Source organism: Sorex araneus, chromosome 5 (assembly GCF_027595985.1).
Source record: "Sorex araneus isolate mSorAra2 chromosome 5, mSorAra2.pri, whole genome shotgun sequence".
Classification (NCBI taxonomy): Eukaryota; Metazoa; Chordata; class Mammalia; order Eulipotyphla; family Soricidae; genus Sorex; species Sorex araneus.
Genome location: NC_073306.1, coordinates 42308499 through 42332978, shown reverse-complemented (window position 1 = coordinate 42332978; position 24480 = coordinate 42308499). Strand labels below are relative to the sequence as shown.

The 24480-nt window shown below is 48.3% G+C and overlaps 2 protein-coding genes across 2 annotated transcripts in view; one reads left to right on the top strand and one right to left on the bottom strand.

Moving 5' to 3' along the window:
- Positions 1–24480, bottom strand: part of CSMD2 (CUB and Sushi multiple domains 2) — a 608999-nt gene that overhangs the window by 321818 nt on the left and 262701 nt on the right. The gene's annotated exons all lie outside the window — the stretch shown is intronic.
- Positions 11435–11980, top strand: HMGB4 (high mobility group box 4). The gene has a single exon (XM_004614336.1). The coding sequence runs from the start codon at positions 11435–11437 to the stop codon at positions 11978–11980; it is 546 nt and encodes a 181-aa protein (XP_004614393.1).

The following is a 24480-nucleotide window of genomic DNA, read 5'->3' as shown; positions in this document are numbered from 1 at the left end:
TCCACGCTTCCTTCTGACAAGCAGAGTGCCCTCCACATTGTCAGCGTTACACTAACGACACCCAGAACACCTCCTTCACTGATTCCGACCCAGCTCGTACTGACTGAGCACCTGCCACGCACCGGGCATCATGCGGGGAGAGCCACAGGGGCAGTGGGGAACAGGGAAGCCCCCCAGGAACTGACTTTGAGGGAAGCAAACTCTCCCTTAGCCTTAGCCCTAATATTTAGGAAGCAATTCTGTTCCGAGACGCTCCTTCGTGGAGTCATTCCAAAGCATTCAATTTCGTTTGCAGAGATGCAACTATATTTCCTCTCACACCCATATTTCACCAGTTTATGTGATGTTTAATTTAAATCACATAATTACAATAACAACTATGACTGGCACCGAGAGAGCCGGCGACGATCCCAGTGGAGTCTTGGAAAGTGCAAGACTCAGCTGGTGGGAACAGTCTGAACAGGCGCTGAGGAGGTGGCCCGGGGACAGTGGGCATAGAGGGTAAGGAAATGGGGACAAGGCCATGAGAGTGCCAGCTCCTACCTGTGTGTGAAGGGTGAAATGGGGAGACATACGCACACTGGCTATTGCTCTCGGTAGCCCTCAGGGACCTTTCCCAGACCTGTCCCCTCTATGTCAGGACAATGCAAATCAGCTGATTATACAATCTTGGGTCTTTAGGGCTCACACTGGGCTTGGCTCAGCTCCCAACTGCAAAATTCCTCAGAAATGGTCAATGCAGATCTGTTTGGCTGTTGCAAAGATGCAGCACCCCTCTGGCCAGTCTCTCCTCCACCAGTCCTTCACCCTGGAGCCTGCCTGACTTGGCAGTGGACCCCTTGACAGCTGCCCTTTCTCTACCACAGTGCTGGTCTCACCAAAGGCTGTGTGAGGGTGGTCTACCTCACCCACCAAACTAGGAGCTCTCTGAAACCAGGGACTATCCCTATTTTCACCGTGCTCTCTTTGGTACCCAGCAGAGCCGGACAGACAGAAAGGGCTTAGGAAACAATTCGCTGAGGAGGACCGACTGGGAACCTAAGAGATAGGACAGTGGGTAGGGTGCTGGCCTTGCACGCAGCCAACCTGGGTTCAATCCCTGGTGTCTCACATGGTCCCTTTAATCACTGCCAGAGTGACTCCTGGGGGCACAAAGAATAAGCCATGGGCATCACTGGATGTGGGCCCCCAAACAAAGCAAAAGCAAAACAAAGATAAAGACAATAGATCAAGCCTGGCTGAGAGAGGAGCACAGCAGGGACCAGCAGGGGACCTGGAGACAGCAGGAAGGGCCTGCTAGGCTTCCTCTGGGTCTCCTGTGAAACAGGCTGCCCTGCCCCTTGGCCCCGAGCCCTGACTGCACCGTCCCTTCCCTGGCTGTGTCCTCGGGAGTCTCTGTCCACAGGGACATACAGCCTGAGTGGGGGTTGGGCGTTCTTCCTGAGCAGCGCTAAGAAGACAGAATGGGTGGGAGAGAAGCGCGGTGGGCGATGGTACAGCAGGGAGGGCGCATGCCCAGCATTCACCTGCCAGGTTCAATTCCCAGCAACAAATGTTCTCTCGAACACTGCCAGATATGACCCTGGAGGTCCCCAGGACCCCCCTGGCACTGCAAGGTCCTCAAAGCACCACATCCTTGGGCCCTCACTGACGTACTGGCCCAACTGACTGAGGATTTCTGGTGGGGATCCTGGACTTCCTGGGGGCCAGAAGCTGGAGTCCTGGACCCTCAAAATAAATGAAATAGAATCCAGTGATGCCTAAGCCCCATCCCAGAGTGATCAAACCCTAATTTCTAGGTGTGACTCAAACCTATTTAAATGTTTACTCTCTTGGGGCCACAGTTGGGAACCTTAATTTTTTGAGGCAGAAAAACAGGTGCTCTAAGAATGACGGAATGAGAGGACTAGAAAGAAGGCAGGGTGTTGGGGTTCTTTGTAATAAGACCCAAACCGGAAGGGCGGTGAGAGCCAAGGTCACAGTGACAGGAGTGGTGCCTGGAGCTGGGAGTCTCTGGTCACCTGTGCACACAGTGTCATTTGGGATGATGACACGCTCTGGGCAGACACCCTGAGCTAAGACTCAGTGTAGCTGGTGAGCGTGAAGGACACAGTGACCTCGGGGGAGCCAGGAGATGGAGGTCATAGGAATGAAGCGCACCTGTGTTCTAGGGAGGCCAGAGAGTCTTAAAAACAGAATGGGGTACAAATCAAGGTGCTTGGACAAAGGCCTGGATGCCAAGGGAGAGAAGCACAGTGGAGGCTGGTAAGCCACGTGAGCTTTTTTCCCTGAAGCGGCTCAATAAACTCAACAATTTGCCAGGGCTCTTCCGTGCTTCAGGAAACCCACAAACCACATCAGGTAAATGCTTCTCCAGATACATTTAAGAAAAGCGCTGCTCCATGGAGCGAAAACAGGCTGCATCTCGAGTGCTGAGGGCCAGGGCCAGGGCTAGTGTGTGTGTGTGTGTGTGTGTGTGTGTGTGTGTGTGTGTGTGTGTCTGTCTGTCTGTCTGTCTGTTTGTGTCGTCTATGTGTGTGTCTGTATATGTGTGTCTGTGTATATGCGTCTGTGTGTGTCTGTGTGTGTGTCTGTGCGTCTGTGTGTGTCTGTGTGTGCTTTCTCACCCACATCAGGCTGGCATTGGGGGTTGGGGTGGGGGGTACTTGGAGAGGGTCTGAGATCAGCACCTTCTCTTCCTAGCTCAGCTGCTCACTCAGGAGCGACACTAACATGGCAGTTCCAGTCTCTGAAGAGGTTGCACCATGATGTGGAAACGGACAAAATGCAGGTGGGCTGCGAGATGGAAATGGAGCTGGATACCAAGCCCTGGGCCAGGGGCACATGCTGAATCCCTACACAACCTTTCAGGGGAACTTGGGCCTAAATCAAGCAATCCTACTCTTTTTTTCTTAGCACCGCCAGCCCTAGAAAGTCAGTCCCCTGCCCTCTGCACACAGCAGGGAGAGCCTTGTGATAGCAGCTTCCAGCTACAGCTAATTGGACCACGTGTCCCAAACTCAGCCAATCAGCTGGTGGGAAGAAGGAAGAGATGCCCCAGGCCAACCTGGCTTTCCAGGAGGATGCTAGGAAACCCGTGTCCCAGGCTCGTCGCTTCCACTCAGTTGCTCTTCCCTTGGGCTCCCTTACAGGCTGGGCGCAGGTGCTGCTCAGGACTGAAACGCAGATTCTGCCCCCTCCCCCGCCTCCTCCAGTGTCAGTGTCCCAAGCGGAGCCCCCTCAAGCCTGGCCCAGGAGACAGGTACAGGCTGAGCCCATTGACGTTGCTTGGCCCCTGCTTTGCTTAGGCAGAGCTGTGGCTCCTCACTGTTCTTGTTGCCCTGCACTGAGGCAACAGGTTGAAGAAGGTCGAGTTAAGGGCTGGGGTAATCTGCAACCTCAACTTCGCACCACAGCTCCTCTGTTGCTAGCTGAATAAGTGACTGCACGTACCCAAACTTCTCCGTTTCTCCCTGTCCTCCTCTCTGCAAACATGCCTGTGACCAGCCATGTTGGTAGGTCACATGTCCAGGACCCTCGGGAGACACGGCAGCACCTTTAAGAAGGGAGTGTTTCTGTGTGCCTTGCTTTTGTGGGTGGCATTCCTGATGGTGCCTAGGGCTACTCCTCATTCTGGGCTCAGGGAGCATTCCTGATGGTGCTCAGGATGTTATACAGAGTTCCAGGGATAGAACCAGGGTCAGTCCCTGCCAGGCAAGGACCCTGCCAGCTGTACCATCTCTCAGCCCCCATAAGGGAATGGCATTTCTCTCATACTCAGATCTGAGAAGGGTGGGATGGGATCTGATCGATACTTAGAACCAATCTCCACAGCACAGGGATTAGCAGACGCCAACCTGACTGGCATTGGTTTCCCCGGGGCAGTAAGGACACTTGTAGTCACTCTGATGGCAGAACAGTGTAGGGTGAAAAGACAGGGCACTCCATAGCCCCCAGCCAAGCTGGCACACTTAGCAGCCACCTTCTCTGTCCACTGAGAACCCTGACCTCCACTTGTTCCCACCCAGAGCCCTGACTTGGAGGGAGGCTCTACCACACCCCAGGACAGGTGGCATTGTGACTCACAGAGTCCTCCAGGGGTGCATCTGGGTCCTCCTTTCTCAGGGGAAATGCTTGAGCATTGTTTTACTTCCTCTCTCCCCACAAGAGGAAGCAAGCTTGCCCTGTCTGAGAGTCCAGCAGCTATGAACTGGCTGAGGGAGCCCTCCCACTGACTGGAGAAGAGATGGGCTAAAATGTCTCAGGAGCACTCTGGTCAGTGAGGTGGATGCCCTGTACCCACAAGCCGGGCTTCTCTCTTGTGTAGTTGCTCTTAGGTGCGTAAGAGGTGATGCTGTCAGGCTCACAAAACGAGGCTAAGTCTTTCAGACATAGCATCAAGAGTGTTTGCTCATGTCTCCGTTCAGCAAAGGAGACTCAAGAAAAGGTTCCAGAAAGAGCTGGTCTGAGTTTGAGTTTCAAGTTCACATTCAGTAAAAAGTCTTCCTCTGGACAGGGATAGACCTGCTTTGGGCTTCAGTTTTCCCCCTCATGGAATTATTAAGGGGTCTAAGTGAAGTGAAGGGGTAGATAAACTCTCAGCACAGGGCCCAGCTCCAAACAAGTGCTCAAACCATTATTATTAGTGTGATACAAATACCCTCTGGACAGCAAATTGGGGGTACAGATCCCAGTGGGATGGGCCAATAGAAGAAGTGAGGAGAGAAAGAGCGAGCGGAAAGAGATGGAAAGTGAAGGGATTGATCAATGGCAACAAAGGGGACTCTGTGGAGTGTGGTGGTCCTGGGTGTTCAGTGGACGAGTGAATGCCGTACAGCCCCACAGCGATTTTCAGTGAGGCTTCCTGGAACCTTGCATCCTGGTCATGTGCAATGCTATGTCAATACAAAACTTCTTAGGTAAAGGAATGGCTATTGGGGAAACAAGTTCCTATATTTCAGGGCACTCATCCCCATTAGATGGGCCTGAGAATTTATACCTGTGGTTCTACATGTCAGAAATAAGCTGGAATAGGGAAGTTACTGGTGGCTATTGGACAGACCCATAGAAAGACCATAGAAAGAGCCTGTGGTGGATGGTTGCCAGGCATTCACCTGCCACCTACCCACTCTTTCACGCCCATCTCACCTAGTGCTCTCTGCCCAATTCATCCTATTACAAAGGACAGCTCAAGGCAGGAATTGTGCCCCCTTCCCCCACCCCGGCTGCCCCCAGCTCTCTGATTCACTCTCTCACCATCCCCCAGCAGTGATGAACATCACTCCTATTGGCTCATTACAAAGCTCATAGAAGGCCTCTGATTAGTTCAGCTGGGGGATGTGCTCACTCCTGGGGCCAAAGGCATAGCCCTGGGACAGGGTTCCCCCAAAGCAGAAAAATGCTAAGAAGGAAGTAGAATTTCTGCGGCTGACCCCAGCTGTGGGGGCTGGAATGCTTGGGGGATATTTTTTCCTTCTGTTGTGTCAGGCCTGTGAAGGAAAGACACAGCTCCCTATGGTGGCCACCCTCAGGGTTAGCATTGTTCTAGATCTCTGGGGCCAGTCTGGCTCCCCCACCATCTTGATGACCCCATTCTGTGCCTCGTTTCCTATTTCCTGCCCACCAACCCAAGGATAGATGATAATGATAGATGTGATCCTATCTGAGCCACCCAGACAATCCACCAAGAATGTTCTGAGCTCAAAATCATGGTCCTGTCCCATCAGGTAGCAGTTCCCGGCATGAGGTCAGTTCCCAGGAGTCTAGATCTAGCTGCTTATGTGCCCTCCCTCCCCACCAGCCTGCTTCCAGGAAATTCCAGATGCCTTTCTCTGCACCGCCTCCCCTGCTAAGATGGATTTAGTTCTCAATAGTCATCTAGTACAGCCACACCACTCCAGTACCTCATAGCTATTTACTGAGATGCGTGTGTACGAGTGAATGAGCTGAGAGAACATAGAGTGAATTAATTTGTAAGTAAACGAGTGAATTAGAGACTTAATGAGTCAGCAAGAGAGTGAAGAGGACTGCATGAAATTGAACAGAGCATGCTCCCAACCCCTCCAACTAATCTAATAAGCAAAGGTCTAAACCTTTCACCTTTATTAACCCACACAAGCGTTAATAGTGCAGGGAACGTTACAGGCCACCAGTTAGAGACCGCCAGCTGAGAAAGTCTGTGTCAGTTTCCTAATGCTGCTTGATCAGATGACCAAATACTTAGAATTTTAAACAGTACAGTTGTATTATCTGGTGGTTCTGGTATCACTGGGCCAAGGCGTCAGTATAGAGCCTTTCCCAGCTTCTGGGGGTCATCGTATCTTCACTAGTGATCTGCCTCCATCTTCAAAGCTTGTACACATTCAAATTCACACATTCAAATCTCTGCTTCTGAGCCTCCATCCACACCTCTGCCTCTCTCACCCTGACATTGTAATCCTACTTCTTTAGGGATATGTGATCATCTCAGGGACATGCAGACAATCCACTCAGGATCTTCTCAGCTCAAAATCCTAGCCACCACATCTGCAAAGTTCCTTTTGCCACCTTAGGTGACTTATTCATGGGCTTTAGTGTGCTTAGGACATGGGCATCTTTGGGGGCATCACTACCAAAACACTATGCTCAGAGAGAAGTGCCTCCATGTAATTTCCATTCCCCAGGAGAGTGGCAAACAGGGGATGCAGGAACACCAACATATTTGCCATGTCTGTGTCTGTTGTGGTTCTTGTTTTTGCTCTTGTCGCTGGGTCCTGAGCAATGAGAAGGTTTTGGTAAATCTCCTTGGATGACTTTACCATACCCCAAATTTGAGTAGCCCAGTGCCAGATGATAGGCCAAGAGGCTACATGGCTGCAATTAATGGGAAAATCTGCCCTGTGGTTCTTGGAGGAGAAAGATCAAACGCTGGGCATCTTATTCATTATTTTATTTTTTATTTTTTAATTTTCTTTTGCTTTTTGGGTCACACCTGGCAATGCACATGGGTTACTCCTGGCTCTGCACTCAGGAATCACCCCTGGCAGTTATCAGAGGACCATATGGGATGCTGGGAATTGAACCCGGGTCGGCCTCATGCAAGGCAAACGCCCTACCTGCTGTACTATTGCTCCAGCCCCCTTATTCATTTTTAAAAAATTGAATCACTATGATACACAGTTACAAAGTTGTTTATAATTAATTGCGTTTGAGTCAGACAATGTTCCAACACCCATCCCTTCACCGTGCACATTTTCTACCACCAATGTCCCCCATTTCCCTCCCCTCTCCTCCCTCTCTCCCTCTATGGAAGGCAATTTTCTTCATTCTTTCTCTATTTCCTTTTGGGCATTATGGCTTGCAATACAGGTACAAAAAGGTTATTATGTTTATAATCTGGGTGTCTTAACCTTAGCTGTACATTGCTGTCAGTTTGCGGAGGTTTACAAAATAAACTTTAAATTTTGAAATAAGACCAGAGTTGCAGAGACGGTAGAACAAGTTCTAGCATTTCCTTCCCTCAGCATTCCCTATATTAGATCTTATGATCACTGTACATGTACCAAACTCCGAAATCAACACTAGCACAGCCTAGTGCCTCCATGGAAGATGCCCATTCACACTGCCCCAGTCTTTCAGTTGCTCTGAGGTCCAACCCATCATTTACCACTGCCTGGGGTCCCTCATGCCTACTGGTTCTCTTCCCCATAGGCTGGTTTCTCACTCTTCTCCTGTTTATCAGGATCTGGACACCCTTGAAGAGTATTGGTCAAGCATTTTGTAGTATCCCTTTCCATATGAGTTGTCTAATATTTCCTCATGGTTAGACTAGGGCTCTGAATTTGGAGTAAGAGTACCCCAAGGCTGAGATATCTGTATTATTACATCATAGGGAAGAGGGATGTGATAGCAACACAATCCACCTGTTTCCTCTGTGATACTATTTGTCCTTTCCCAGGCTTCCTTTCCTAGAAGCAAATCCCTTACTCCATCTGGCACTGTGGGGGAGGGACGAGAAAGGTGCTGTTAGACTCACTTCAGTTACTTAACCCATTGCCTTGTTATCACCTTACTGACTTTCCCAGACAAGCCTGTCACAAGCTGACTGACCCAGAGTGACCCAGCTAGTAAGTGGCAAACGGAGAATTTGAATTCAAGGCTATCTTTGCTCCAAAGGCTATGTTCTGATTTTCACTTCCCTTTATCACCAAGAAAGGAGAATCTCGCAAAGCTCCAATGTGGGAGGCCAGCCTTCCTGGACAATGTTACTAAAATTCAATCCAGGGAGGGTCCACAGTCAGGCTGAGGGGGGTTCATTTCAAGTAACCAGAGGCAACGTAACAGAATGGAATTGAAAAGAGTGTGTCATATCCGGAGCAGGTATAGTTTCATACAACCTTTGATTCAGTAAATTGCTGAAAACTTACAAGTGATAAAATAGCACAATAGCCTACTTCCTGTTCCTTGTGTGGAGTTATTATGAGATGGATATAGGGAAGGTGCCTAGAACAGAGGCTGGCCTGCATAAAATGTTATGTAAATACGATGATGTACATGTATACACCAAAGGGTCGTGGAGTACAATGTCATTTTTACCGTAGCTGCAATGAAAGAGTTGGAAAACAGGTTGGGGAAATAGCTCGAAGTGTTGAGTACATGCCTAGCATGTGCAAGACCCTTGCTTAGATTCCGACACCATGTGACACCCAGCCCTCCCAGCCCCCCAACACCACAGGGTCTAGCTCTGATGATCTCCTGGTGCCATCACTTCCAGTAACAAACCCTGAGACTCCTATCCCTGGGCTGAGATCGCAGGGAATGCCCCCTGTCTACTGGATAACTGCCCAGTGTACAGCTTACACTTTTGTTTTTAAGTTCAGAAGTACTGATGCCACACTCTAGATGAGGTCAACAGGTTCATAATCTCAGCACCCCACTAGTTTTGGTAGTTTTGTCGGGACATGGCATACTGGTTCATCTACATATTACCTATGATTACTTTGGGTGTGACTTCAGGACAGAGCTGAGTACTGCAACACTGTGTCCCCAAAGCTAAAGCATTTTCCCTCTGACCCTCTGCCTGGTGTTCATAGTATAATGGCTATCAGCACCTCTTCCTCTTCCGAGTCCTGTCCTGTGACTACCACCCTGCAGGCAGACGGCCTCTCAGACCACTCTGGGCTCTGAGACCCTGGGCCATTGGGCTCCCAAGGATCCACATCCTTCTCCCTTGGACAGATGCCCATGTTGGATTTAGTTTTCATGGTGGAAAGCATCAGTCAGGGTCCCAGAAGGAAACAGATGGCAAGCCAAATTAGGATCATCTGAGGCGTGTTTAATAAAAAGGCTATTTACAAAGGTAAGGACAAATGTAGGAACGCCACAAGGGATAAAGCAGCCCTTGGAGTTTTGTAAAATCAAAGCCCATGGCTCCCTTTGTGGAAGGGGCTGCTGCTTGACCCTGCATGGAGAGGCACTTAGCAAAAACAGCCCTCTGGGGGAGACTCAGGGAGGGAGCCAAGACAATCAGTGCCTTGACCTCACCTTCCTCCTCTCCTCCTGTTGCCTACTGGGGCCCCATGGGTCAAACAGATGCGGGCTAGTGGGCGTGCTATGGGGCCACTTCCCCAAGAGAGGGAGCAGGGTGGAGGAGATTGAAAAGAAAGCCTGGCATAAAGAGTCTCAGACACTAGCACACACAGCTCTGATGGGAAAAACAGAGTGGGTTTACTGTTCCAGCACCCCCAGACAAAGGGTACCTGCTTCCTCCTTGCAGCTTGGTTGTTCATTAGAAGTTGAGGACCTAGTGGTCAAAGCCACACCTTTCATTTAGCTTCTCGGCCTAGCCTTGCTAGGAGTCAGATGACCATCAGGGGTTAATCTCTTGGGTTTTTAAAGGGGTGGAAGAGCCTGAGACAGACAGACAAACAAGGTCTGCTGAGATTTTTGTGAGTTTGAGCAGGGGTTTTCTTAACACATGCATATGTTGGCCAAGTTCTTACAACACACCCTTCCTATTCATCTCGGCAGCCTAATTCAAGTCCAGTAAACCAGGAAACCAATCTCTAGCTCCTTGAAAGAACCAATTAAGGTTTGTTGTTTATTTTGTTTCAGGTAATGCTAAGGGCTTACTCCTGGCTCTGCGCTCAGAGATCACTCCTGGAAGGTTTGGGGAACCATATGGAATGCCAGGGATGAAATTTGGGTCAGCCACATGAAAGGCAAGGGCCCTACCCACTGTACTGTCACTTCGCTCCTCCTTTTTTAAAGCTCCTTAAAATTAAACAAAAAATCATCCCCAGAATAATCCATTTCCACTAATCAGACCCCTCCATCTCCACTATAAGCCTGAAATTCGTTAGCTGGAATTTAATTTTATAAGGCCTCCAAATCCAGCCATAACAAAAAATAGCACATCACCTGGAAGAATTTTTCTGGTTGGGTAACTGTAACCAGATTACTTGCTATGCTAAATTTTGGGCAATCATCAACTTTCTTCTTAAAATTGACCTTCCACAAGCCAGTGGCCAGAGATCAGTCGAAATAGGGATATGAAGTATGTGGTATATGAGGACTTTTCGTGGGTCTTCTTTCCCCCTTATTTCCCTCCAACAATTTGCAATTGTTTTTACAAAAAAGCAGAGGCCAACTAGTGTGGATGTAGCTTCATATATTTATGCCCTATAACCCCAAGAAACAGGGGCTCTCGAGAGTGGAAAGGCCTCCAGGGGAGCTGGGGATCCCATCCCATTGTCACGGAGTCCAGTGTGAAGAGTGAAACCCCAGGGTTCTCCTCCCATTTCCCCTCCTCTCTTCAATTTCTTTGGTGAATGGAAAGAGTTCAAACTTATAGCCCAAGTGTTGAGGTTTTAAATTAGACAATGTTGTCCTGACAGGGCCCGAGTCATAGCTGTCAGAGCTGATTATTTTTAGAGATACTACTAAACTCTCTGTACGGCAGGAGCTGCCACCATTCATGGCAAGCAGAAAGACTCCCCATTTTATTATGACAGCTCTGGAGCCATCCACCTCCTCATGTTCATTATTTCCAGCCTGTCTTTGGTGGGGTGGGGGGATGAGGCGGCATCCTGACAATCTTCCGGGGAGGAAGGAAGACCCTGTGGCTCATTACCATGTCCTAAAGATTGAAAGTCCCGCAGCTGAGCAGAGCCAAGAAGAGCTACTTGCTGGGTAAAAAAAATCATCTATTAGAAGCAAAACTAACCCTCATTGGTCCAGTAGGAGGAGCCAGGTGGTCTGGCCCTCATGGGAGTGGTGAGCTGTGAGCCATGTCATAGGCCCCCTTGTGACCCAACAATGGCAGCAGCCTTGAAAAGGCTGACTTCCGACCACAGCCTCTACATAAAGGGCCTCTCACCACAAGCTGCACCGTCCAGATTGCCCCTGGCAGTGGGGACAGTGATCATTAAATCCAGAAAACAATGCCTTTACAAACATGGGGAAAGAAATCCTGCTGAAACCCAAGGTAAATGTCTCTTCTTACATCCACTTTTTGCTCAATTACAGAAACAAGTTCAAGGAGCAGCAGCCTAATTCCTACCTTGGCTTCAAGGAATTCTCTCGGAAATGTTCTGAAAAATGGCGGTCCATCCCAAAGCATGAAAAGGCCAAATTCGAGACTCTGGCCAAGCTCGACAAAGCCCGTTACCAGGAAGAGATGATGCAATATGTAGGCAAGAGGAGGAGGAGACGAAGAAAGCGGGACCCCATGGCACCCAAACGACCTCCGTCTTCCTTTCTGCTCTTCTGCCAAGACCACTATGCTCATCTGAAGAGAGAGAATCCAAGCTGGACAGTGGTGCAGGTGGCTAAGGCTGCTGCAAACATGTGGTGTGCATTGCCAGACCCCGAAAAGCAAGTTTACAGCCAAAGAGCAGCTGTTCTTCGATCTAAGTACCGAGGGGCTTTGGAAGAATACCGCAAGCAAGGTAACAACAAGAAGAGGCTCCAGAGGTTCACTAAGAGCCAGCGCCGAAAGTAAAAAGAAAGCTGGTAAATCAAAACGGAAATAAAACACCATTCAGTTGCACTTTCTGTCTCTAGTCTTATATGTGGCATTTGAATGGTGGTTGCTTTGGGAGTGGGCTGGTTAAGCTTAGATTGGGGGTGCTGGCTTTGACAGAAGAGGCAATAAGTGTTCAAGGGCATGTGGTAGTATGGCGGTGGGCCAGGCGTGGGTAACAAGAGGGAGGGTGCGGATGAGAGTTCCAGTGTAAATAATCTAGAAGAGGAAGGAGAGTCTTGATTCTTAAATGGTTACTTATGTTAGATTCTACTCGGGGATCTGGTCCCCCTCCGGGACCAGGGGACATAGAGGAAGAACTGTCCCCCCCACAGCCAGACTCAGATACCATCAGTAGGCTAGGGCGCACTACACTCTGGCCGCACAAAGACTGCCCGCTCCCACTGGTCACTGATGGTTCTGTATTTTAGAACCCTGGGCAACCTGGTACCCCACCCTGACTGGGCATGTGCATGAAGAGGGCATCTGTTTCTTTTGGACCACTATACAGCCTTTTCCTTCCTCTAGCTCTGATCACCAGATTCCACCCTGACCTAACATTTGACCAAACGGCTCCCGGTGGCCACAGTGGCAGTTTAGTGAGGGGCGTGGATTTGTGGGTGTAACCAGAAGGTTCCAGCATCTGTGGGGAGATGAGGTGGGGGAAGGCATGTAGCCCTGGGGCCTCTTGACAGCCATCTGCATTATCCACTTAGCCAAAATGTCCCCCAGCTTCAGTGCTTTCTCCTGAAAAGAAGCAAACATGTTTCATCTTTTTAAAAAGATGGTTTAAAAGTTGGTTTGGCTTAGGTTTTCTGCCACTTCAATGACTCAAAAAACTACTAGCTTGACACAAATGGGATTGTTTGATGTCTGTATTCTAACTTTTTCAGGCTACCATACACTGATCCTAATTGATACAGATAGAATGAAATAGTTTTAAATGGTTTTTTCCACTTCTTTCCATCCAAAAGACTGGACCTCATTTTTGTCACCCGGTAATACATGCACAGAATTCCCTAGTTCCACCTCTAACCTCTATTCCATGGTGTAATTGCCATTTGTACTTGACTGCTGTTGAAACGTTTGCTTTTAAAACAGGAAAAGTCCTGTGTCTTGCAATGTTTCCCAAAGCGGATGATAGCAAGAAGGGGTGGAGGGTGGGATAGTAGCCTTGGGCATAATTGGAGGGGGGGTACTTTATTCACTTAAAAAGTAAATAGATTTCCTGGGGTGGGGTGGGGTGGGGCTGGGCGCTAAGTAAAATTTTGTTTCTTTTCTGAAGTGAATAGCCTACATTTGGGAACCTTTGATTTGAGGGGGATGAAAGAATATAGAGATAGAGTGAGTTAGCAAGGGGAGGTCTGAAAGCAGGTCACCTGTGGAGGAGGCCAAGACAGAACCAGCCCCCCCTAGCCTATTGCTGGTCATCAGAAGGGCCTGGGTTCCCACCCTGTGAGGACTTTCCTTCAGACAAGAGAGGTGAACACAGTAGAAAACATTTTCCAAGGTGTGAGGAGTGGGGCCCCACACGGTGCTGAGGGGAGGAGTGTCGTCAGGAGCAAACAACTTCCTCCTGCTTGGCAACCTTATACTACCAGGCTGGCCCATCGCCCATTCCTGTGCCCCACAGCTGCTGTGCCGACTTGGCTTGGCTTCCGCTCCAGCCCAGCCTCCACCCTCTCAGGAGACGCCCTCATTTTCTGCTTCATTGAGAAAACAGATCATTTGCCATAAGTGCTCTGTCTCCATTCCTATCCCGCACTCCACACCCACCCTTTCTGCCTGGCCTTCCATGTCACAAGGAGCTCTGCATCAACCCTGGCTCCCACTATAAAGTTACTGGCCCTTCGGCTTGCACAGGTTAGAGCTTGATGACATGATCCAAGTGATTTTGTTCTCAGTAGAACCTGGGGGAAAGGTCTTACTCCTGCAAGTCTCAGGTCTGACATCTCAATGGGGATGATGTCAGGCCATTTTAATCCTGAAATGATGCTGCTTATGTCCAAGCACAGTCCTCAGCACGAAGCAGGTTGGACGCCGGCAGCCCTTCGGGATGGCTGTTCCACGGTCTCTCCTCCCTTCTCTTCCACACCCTCAAAAGATATCTCTTCCACATGGGTAGTTTTGTCATTTGCTTTAACCAATAGAAGAAAGCAAGGGAGGTGGGATGCAGCTACTGCAATTAGAAAGCTTTTCTTCAAATGGGTTTTCTCTCAAAGAGACTAGTTTAAGGAAATAGTCTAGCTGGGAAAGTCCACATGGTCAGGAGCTATAGGCAACGTCTAGGGGCTGAGGTTGGGCTAGGATATCTCACAGCCACGAGGAAGCAAATGCTGCAGCCATCCCCTCAGCAAGGGGGCAGCCTCTGCTCGCCGAGCCTCCGGACAGCACCTGATGAGCATGGCTGGGAAAGACCACAAGCAAAGGACAACACAAATCTGCGTGTGAACTGGGGGCCCCCAGAAAGGGTCGGTCATGAATGTGCGCTATTTTAAGCCAGCATGTTTTTGGTAATCAGTTAGAGAGCAACAGATAATGACCACAGAATTTAATCAATGCCCTGTTCCTTACACTTCTAGAAAAGACTCACTTCGGCCTCTTCTCACTCCAGCTGCTCCCCAACCAGTGTAATTTCCTCCTCCTCAGTACCAACCTCATGAAAAGGGGCGGAGGCCCCAGAGCTAATCAAACTGTGAGCGATGGCTTTCAGAAGTGGGTCTGGTGGGTTTTCCTGTTTCTAGCCTGGATTTGTGCTGCTGGTGGACAGTTGTTATGCTTTACACAATGCTTCTCTCTGGGAAGAGGGTCTCCACACAGAGCCCCCCACTCAAGTCCTCCTGTTCCCCTTTGTGGATTTCCTGTGTGTTTAATCATATGAATGTCTTCCTCTAGCTGGAAATTAACTCCATGACCATCTCTTTATGAAAAAGACTCAGGGTGTGAATGTGCCAGGGTAATGACTGCAAAGTAATGCCAATGAAGGAGGCAGAGAAGGAGAGAGGGAGTCTGGGCTTCAGTGGGCAAGGAAGAGCAGGTGCAAACTCAGGAGTGGTGGCAGAACCCCAGGTCCCCAGGGCTTGGTCCAGGTGCCCCTGCCAGGGCCTTTGGTCTCATCACTGTCTTGTTGGTGACTGAATCATTTGAGTCTGATCCTTTCCTCCTTGAGTCCTTTCCTGGGCTCATTTATTCATTCATTTATGCATTTATTCAACAAATACTTATGTAAATCTGGTGCCTGCAATATTCCAGAAACTGTTGTGGTGCTGGGGATACAGCAAGGTCCCTGATCTCTCACACCCCAGTGCGGGAGAGACGACCACAAATACATCAACAGATAAACACACCGATCACTCTGGGGTAGTTTCAAGAGCTCTGAAGCCAAGAAAAAAGGCAGGGTACTGAGGTAAACAATGACAAGGGGAGTGGGGGGCACATTAAGTGGCTGAGCTGAGAAGATGACATTTGGGGTTTGATTCAAAAGCCATGAAGGGGTGGAGCATACTGAGATCTAATGGATGTGTTTCTGCAACTGCAGGTGTGGCAGGTGCAAAGGTCCAAGGAAAGATTCACAGCTGTGAATGTGGCATCTGAGGTCAAGGGCAGTCTAAAGGGCAGGATGGATGAGAGCATGTAGGTAAGTTTGGAAAGACGCAGCTTCAGTGGGGAATTTTCTTTGGGATCTAAGTGCAAGGGGAAACCACAAAGTACTTTCAGCAATGGGGGGAACATCTCTTTCCATGATGGACCTCGAGTCATTCGTCATTCTAGAATCTTCAGAGATGACTTAAGTGCCAACCAGGGGGTCTGCATTGAGAAGTACAGAGAGCTAGAAATACCAACTGATATGAGTTTTTCTTCTTTTTGGAGTAAACGAGTAGAAATCGCTATCTGGCATCTCTTCAAGGAGGCTGTAGCTAAAAGTTAGGTGTGTAAATGCAATGTTTCCCAGTCAGATTTCAAGTTTCCCAGTGGGATTCACTTTCCCAGGCAGTAAGGGGGGCCATGGGGCAGAAAGCCAAGGGCAGCACATCCTCCTAGGGCCCATGCTTCCATGTTCTCACAAGCCCAGTGGATCACAACTCAATGAGCCTACATCTGGATCACCTTGGAGATTATGAAAGCCCATCTATCTGGGCACCTCTCCTAGCATTTGATTCCATTTTTCTGCGAGTTGGGCCTATTGTGTGTATTTCTAAAACTTCCCAGGTGTTTGTGCTGCTGACACCAGGCTTAGTAAGAGCTCCTCTCTGTTTACTGACATTCATCCCAAGGAGGAGGCCTGGATTGTCCAACTAGTGCCTTTGAGAAGGGATAGTCAATGTACTCTCCCTTGCAGGGGCAGCTCAGGTCTGCTCTTCAATCACTTTAGTCACAATTAAGATGACAGCTTGAGCCTCATCTGCCCTTCACTTCTATCCATTGCCTGAATCTGGGGCAGATAATACTTATTGGGTTTCTTGTGAATCCTAACCTAGGAGTTGATTCTTAGCTGTAAAACCACTCATTATCTGGGGATCAGATACCTGGAACACTGGGTTCAACACTGTATATGAAGCCTGACGAGATGAGAAAGAAGTGATACCTGGCCCCCAGTCTACAAAGAGTGGTTGAAAAACAGTGAGCAATATAAAATGGCAGTTTGAGCAGGAAAAAGGGCTTGGCACAAGGCCCAGGGGAACCAGGGATCCATCGGGCTAGCCTTAGCTTCAGGTTGAATTAACAGTGACAGCGTCTGCTAGGAACATGTCTTGGCCTAGTTCCCATTCTGTAGCTCCCCCTCTCCACCCACACCACCTCCCCTATCCTTCTGTGCCCCTACTCCCTGAAGGATGGTTGTGTACGCTGTTCCTTCCATATTTCACTGGTTGCCAACCTCCTGAGGGGTCTGGCACAACAATCAGACCCTATTGCCTCTGCACTTGTATGGTAGCCCCACTCAGCATCCAAAATGGCTCCCAAAGATCCCCTCCCCTGTGTATACTCTGGTGTGGTTCTTTCTTCTTATAAACTTGTCCTGAAATCTTACTTCCAATGAATGAGGAGGGCAGAAAAAAACGATATGATTCACGCCTTAGGAAATGGCTAAGCTATAAAAGACTCTCTTGCTTGCTGAGCAACCCAAAGTGTTGATTGTGCCCTGTGTCGAGGCTCATGTGACAAGACTGAGGTAGCTTCTAGTCAAAACCCAGTGAGGCCCTGTGATCCTGTCCTGTGTCTGGGAGGATTGAATCCTGCAAATACCCGCTTGGAAGTGGACCATTCTCCAGCTCTTGAGAACACATTGACTGCAGTCCCGTGATGGTCAGGTAAGTTCTACCTGGTTTCTGACCCCCCAGAACCTAAATAGATGCTGTTTCATGCCACGAAGATTTAAGGTAATTGGTTACAAATAGATCATGAAAATATATTTGATATTAAGAAATCAGTAAATTATATGATCAAAGATGGTAATATAAAAATAATCCAGCAGAAAGGAAACAAAAACAAGAAAAAGCAAATGAGACAAAATCAAATCAAAAAGCATTTAGAGACAAAGAAATTACCACAAAAACAGAAGCTATCAAGCAATTGAGAAGATAGATTATATCTTTTCATATAGACTTTACAAAGGATTAATATCTCACTTACATATATAAGAACCCAAAACTCAGTAAAAGCTAAAAGGCAACCCAATCAAAAAGGGCAAAAGACCTGAAAAGACAGTTCTCTAAAGACACACAGATGGACTGTAGACACATGAAAAGAGGTTCAATATCCCTATGGTGAAAGTGAAAATCAAAACTATGAGGTATCATCTAAAATTGGTGAGAATGGCTTATATCTAAGGATTTGTAAACAAAATTTGGTAAAGATGTGGATAAAAATAAACTCTGACACACTGTTGGTAGGGACATATATCAGTATAACTTCTAGCAAAATTCATGTCGAGATTCTTTAAAAAAAATAGTGGGTGATAGATAGTATGGGGGTTAAGTTGTTGTCTTACAAGTGATTTGAATTCTGGTACCCCATCTGTCCCTGAGCACTGCTAGGAGTGCTCAGGAGTAAAAACTGAGCACAGAAGTGAGAACTGAGCACAGCCAGTTGTGGCCTCAAGATCCAAAATGTGAAATAAGATAAAATAAAATATAAGTTCTATCTGATCCAGCAATACCACGCCTAACTACTCCTAAAGGATTTGAAAACACGAACTAGTTCAAAATTATATTTGTAATCCTGTGTTCACAGGAAAATTACAATAGTCAAAATTCGGAATCACCTAGATTGGTCCCATCAACAAATGACTCAATAAAGAAGTCACATAGTTCCTTTGTGGTAACTAAACACAAAGGAATATTCTTCAACAATAAAAAAATAAGAAATTATGTTTCAAAGCAAAATTGATAGGACTTCGGTAATTATGCTAAGTGAATAAGGAAGTGAAAAATAATTATTACATGGTTTCATGCACATATAACTTAATTAAGGGGAAAAACTGGGGAAAAGAACCCCCAAATTGACTTCTAGATTCAATGAAATTTATGTTACCAGAAAGGAAAGTGTGGGAAGAAAGTCATCTGAGACTAGTGAGAGCACTAGCCTCCACCTCATGACACATGACGTCTCCCTGGAATCACATTCTGACATGTCTCTCCAGCTTGTAGAAGCGTCCTTTGATGGTGTGATGGCACTGGACCTTCAGTGATGGAGTATAATGAGGTGTGATGCTAACCCTCTGTAGTTGCATCATAATGTGAACCAGTAAGAGAATAAAAAATGGAATAAAATAATAAAAATTAAAAGAATAAAAGAAACTGTCTACAGCTAAAACTGAGGGTGTAACTTTCCTACCTCTGGTTAGTATCTCAGGAAGTGCAAAGAATCATGGCATTATTCAGTCACACAAAGGCCCTTTAAAAGCATTCAGGCGGCAGAACAGAGCTTCTTGACCCAGGGCCATAAGGTTCCCAGGATTCCAAGGGGACCACAGGTGAAAATAATGGGCAAGGGGGTACAGAAAAGAAACAAAGTCAGGAGGTCACTGTCAGAAAAAGCCTGAGAAACACTGTTCTTGATCGGTGCTTCCCAAAGTAAGTGGTACTGGGTTCTGGAACCAACCGGGTTGGCTGCTAGTGGCCTGGGGTGCGATTGGCGGGTTCTCAAAAAGAAGGTAGTTTTCCAGGATGTGGAGTAATTTTTTTTTCTGAGAAACAGGTCCGGGAACCTCTACTGTAGATAAAAACACAAAGACCCCACGGATGTATCTGAGCATCCACCCTGAGTCATCTTAGCAGAAGCCTAAGGTAGACAAGGGTTTCAGTCCAAGAAATGTGTTGGGATTGGTTTCTATGTTATAGATTCTCAGATTTGTAGAACACGAATTTTTGAGAAGCAGGCTATCAGTAGGAACCCTGTCAGTTTGAAGTGGTAGAAACAGACATTGTAACATTTAAGACAGAGGATAATGAGAGTGGGAAATCAAGAACTCAGAAGCTGACAACAATAAGAAAAGTCATCCCAATTGCTGACATGAATGAAAATACTTCTAACAATTCCTGGGTGGGTTCTAAAATTGTTATGGACCAGGAACTCCTGGATGCCTTGTGTGAATAGGAATGTCTATGACCTTTGCGCTGTCTGAGCCCCCCTGTTGTATACTGGGCACGGGGTTGGGCTGGGAGGGAATCAGCTGTTTTACTCTTGCAGAGCTACAGATGGAGTAACAGTAGTATAGAGTAGTGTCACAGCTACCCCCTTCCAATCTCACTTCCTTCCTTTGACCAATCCCCTACCCTACGTTGACTCCCCAGTCTCTTGGTGTGGCTCCAATTTACACAATTTTCACCTGATATCCTGGAAACTCCAAAGGGGCACTGTATGGTCTGAGATCGAGAAAAGCTTCTCTAGAACCTGTATTGAAGGAACTATACACAAGAGCTGGTCTACAACTCAACCGATTTAGATGAGGAGATTCTGGATTGAGAGAGAAAGCTATTGGAGAGTGAAATTTTAGGACCCCTGGGAAGGGAGGGGTGGGCAATACTTCTGCAGATGAAAGGGACATGCATTACTTGAGGCACCAGCCCAAGTAGGGAATTGTGGCTGCTTCAAAAAGGTCTATGTGATCTTGCTTTCTTTGTATTCATGTCCTGTACACAGTACACATGTGTGCTGTGCTATATTCTCTCTCCTTGTGTGTGGTCTGGGCTCAGTTCCTGCATCTAACAGGATACATCAGAAGTGGTGACTGTTTCTATATCCTGGCTATTGTACCAAGCATGGGAATAACCAGGGGGTGCATAAATCCTTCCAAATCAAAGTTTTTCTGTTTGAGGGGTAGATGCTGGTAAGTGAAATCACTGGCTCATGTGGGAGTTCTATCTTATTCTTGAGAAATCTGCATACTGCTTTCCAATATAATCTAGAGAGCCCACATCAGAACAAAAACATCACTGAGCCATGACAAACTGTTAACATTGGGCTTCAGAACCAATTACCAGACAGTGGGAAGAGGGGAGGAATAAGATTGGGGAAGAAGAGATGAGAGACTGTGGCAGAGGGCTGTGGGCTGTGGGTGGTCATGCTAGTGGTGGTGTGTACAATTTTATATATCAACCCCATGCATTTCAACACCAATGTAACATTTTGAAGACTAAATAAATGAAGTCTGATAAAAGTGTGATGGGCTGTTGGCTGTGCAGCGAGGTCATAAAGGACCCGCTCCTGCTGCATTCTTGCCTCTGCAGATTATGATGAAAGGAGCACCATGCTGAGAACAGGACCTCAAGTGGCCTCCCCTCCAGGGCCCAGAGGAGCTCCTCGCTCGAACCCTTACCTTCTAGAACTGTAGGCTAGGGCACTATGTGGAATCACACAACTTCTAGAAATTTGCTTTAAAACAAAGTCCCTTGTGATTATCAGTAAATGTTTTGACTTGTGTTCCTATTTTATAGGTGTGTAAGAAGCCCTGTTGTTGGGGTGAGAGAGAAAGTATAGTGGGTAGGGTGCTGCCTTGTAAGTAGCCCACCCATAAGTTGATCCTCAGCATCCCATAGGGTCCCCTGAGCATCACTAGGAATAACTCCTGAGTGCAGAGCCAGGAGGAACCCTGAGCATCTCCTGGGGAGCATTACCCAAACATGCCACCCCACCTCAAAAGAGAAGCGCTTGAAACCACTGTGTAAATACTCCTGGAGGAAACCCCTTCCCTCTGCGGGGGGAGGTTTGTGAGGTGACTGAGCTCTGGTGGATACTTCATTGAAGCCTTGTTCCCTGAGACAGAAAACCAAATCTCCATCAGCTCCCTCACCCAGAGCAATTATGAGATAATGTTTCAAGTCAGTGTCTAGGGAAAATTTACACATCAGTAAACTACAGAAGGCTTTGCCACCCAGTATCCCCGCCTACTCCTTCCACCCACGCTTTGAGTCTCTCAGGCTTTTTGCATGCACTACTCAGGGCTAGAAAGGGCCCTCCTACCATTAGAGCTGGTAGCCTCCACCTGTCCTACAGGACTTGGAAAAACAGATGTCCTGCATCCAGACAGCCCTAATGACCCTTCCTCCAGGCACCTAAAACATGTAATCTCCTATTGCATACATATCACTGTATCACTGTCACTGTCATCCTGTTGTTCATTGATTTACTCGAATGGGCGCCAGCAACGTCTCCATCCATCCCAGCCTCAGATTTTAGCAGCCTCTCCTTACTCGTTTTCCCCAATGATTGGAGGCTCTTTTCAGGGTCAGAAGAATTAGACTGTTATTGTTACTGTATTTGGCTTATCGTATATGCCACAGGGAGCTTGCCAGGCTCTTCCATGCGGGCGGGATACTCTCGGTAGCTTGCCGGGCTCTCTGAGAGCCTCTCTTCATGATGGTTCAGGAATATGTTCACTCATGTATGAGGCTCGGCCTGAGCGTGTGGAAAGGAGCCTGGAGCTTGGCGGCAGTGGGGTAGTGGAGGTTGGCTACTGGGGCTGGGTCCCTTGGGGTGGGGAGGGCTCTCACCCACCCCCCTCTGGTGGCATGGTTATGGGGGCCAAACACATCATATTCTAAATATCCCTTTACCGTGGAGGAGGGCAAAGACCTCCTTTTAAGCATACCTTATTCATCCCAGTATCCTTAAAATCTCCCACGATGCCTGCCACTCAGGAAAACAATAACAGCAAACTCCAATTGTGTGAACGGCTCTGCCATGCCTGGTGCCATTTGGAGGTGACTTGCTACTACTGCCTACTAAATAACAAAGCCAACCAGGCAAGGGACTTTCAACACCCCCATTTTGCAGATGGGGAACAGAGGCCCTAGACTAGCACTTGGGGCTTGCGAGTGGGAAAGTGAACAGAGTCAGGAGAGGTGCACTGCACCTGCCATCCTGGCAGAGAGGGCCAGGCGGCCTCCCGGGAGTCTAGGAGGAGTACAAACAGGTGCTTGACTGGTTACATAATTTGGTGCTTCCAGAGAAATGCCTAGATCCATCCCTTGGCACCTCCAAAAAAAGGGTTTGGCTGGCATCCAGAGAATTTACTGGGCACCATGGCCACAGCTGTGCCTCTAACCCACAGGCAGAAGCAGCGTTTTCATCTGCTCACACTGTCGTTAGAAACCACCTACGTTCCTCGATACCCGTGTTGCAGTGAACAGATGCAACTCTGTATTTTTAACGCATTATCTTCAATTAGTGGCAGCGGTATGGAAGAACTCTGCTCTCCCTGGGGCTGCCCCTCGTAGCTGCAGCTGTGAGGACATTTGTGCTGAAGAATCTGGCCAGGCTTCTCTGGCCCAAGCAACTCTGGCAAGGGGAGGCAGGAACTTCTTTTTGCAGTGTGCGCCTTGCCAGGGCTGGAGGAGTCTGCTCAGCACTTGCTGCTGACTCTGACACCGTTCCACCCTCTGTGACGCCTAAACTCCAGAGAGGAGGTCTAACAAGTGAGGGCCCCCAAGGGCAAACAGTGGTCCTGAATGTCATGGACAAAAACAGTTTCCACAAGCTCACAGTGTGTGGTATAATGGTCTGTGAAAAGCAGAGGGAATGTGACAGTGGCCGGGTAAAAGTGGGTAAAAGTAGAGGGTGTTGATAAGGACTTTAGGGAAGAAAGAGTGGAGGTGGCTTGTGAGCATTTGTGGGTGCACTCCAACTCTGTCCAAAGGATAAAACATTAGTTGTGATAAATATACTACTAATAACTGCCACGAATTGAGCACATACTATAGATCAGGTCATTCGTGTGTGTGTGTGTGTGTGTGTGTGTGTGTGTGTGTGTGTGTGTATGTGTGTGTGTGTGTTTGGGCCAGACTTAGGACTTACTCCTAGTTCTACACTCAGGACTTACTCCTGGTTCTACACTCAGAGATCGCTCCCCGAGAAACATATGGGGTGCTGGGGATGGAACCCAGGTCAGCCTCATGCAAGACAAATGCCTCCCTCCTGTACTATGACTCTGGTCCCAGGTTGCTCTAGCTGTTCACCAGACACCTTCATCACATTTGGTTCCACTCCTGTCTTAGCCAAGATGTGAATGCTGCTCTCTTTTGGTATGTGACAATGCTCTGGTGTTGCTTGAGTTCAGACATGATGATTAGGACGGTCCTGGTGACTGTCCTAATCCTGCACACTCAGAGCAGCCTATTCTGGGGTTGATGTTTATGTTTAAGAGGTCATCAGGTGGGTGTGCCAAGCATGCAGCCAGAGAATGGCAGGTCAGTTTCTGGCCCCAAAGTCGGCCGCTCTCTTGCTCAGCAGACTCTGGGGTTGTGCCTGTTTCCAGAAACCAGGAAGGGAAGGCTCAGAGAAGTGTCCCCACTAGGAAGGAGCACTGTGACCACCTGTCACTGACACTGGAGGAGGTGCTGCACAGGCGGAGGAGGGGAGGGGCAGTGATGAGCGAGCAGGAGTCAGGTTCAGAGCCGAGGAGGGCCGGTCATGAGGAAACAGGAAGTGGAAGGCTGTGGCGTTTGGCATCCCACCACTCTAGGAGTCTATCCCTGCTCTTTCCTGGGATGGAGCCCCGAGGAATGGGCCGAACATCCAAATCACAATCGCTTCTTTGGATTGCTTGTACTGGGGCCACACCTGGCAGTGCTCAGGGGTTATTCCTGGCTCTGCACTCAGGAAACACTCCTGGCGGGCCGCAGATTGAACGTGGGTCAGCTGCTTGCCAGGCAAGTGCCTTACTGGCAGTCTTATCTCTCTAGTCCCAGAGTCACAACTGCTTTTTCTGCACAATACAAGACAGAAAACACACCTGGAACCCAGGGTCACCCTTGAGGCCTTTCCACAGCCCCCCGCACTATGGAAAGCACCTCACACGCACAGCTGCCTGCCTCTCACACTCACAGCCTACCCCCTGATTACTACCATCGCTGGTTTTGTGTGAGAAGATGGGAGCACAGAGAGGTTAAACAACCTCGGCGAGGCACCACAGCTACCAAGGAGCAGAACGGAGACCTTCTGGCAACAGCAGCCTTATTCTACTATTCTACCACCTCAGT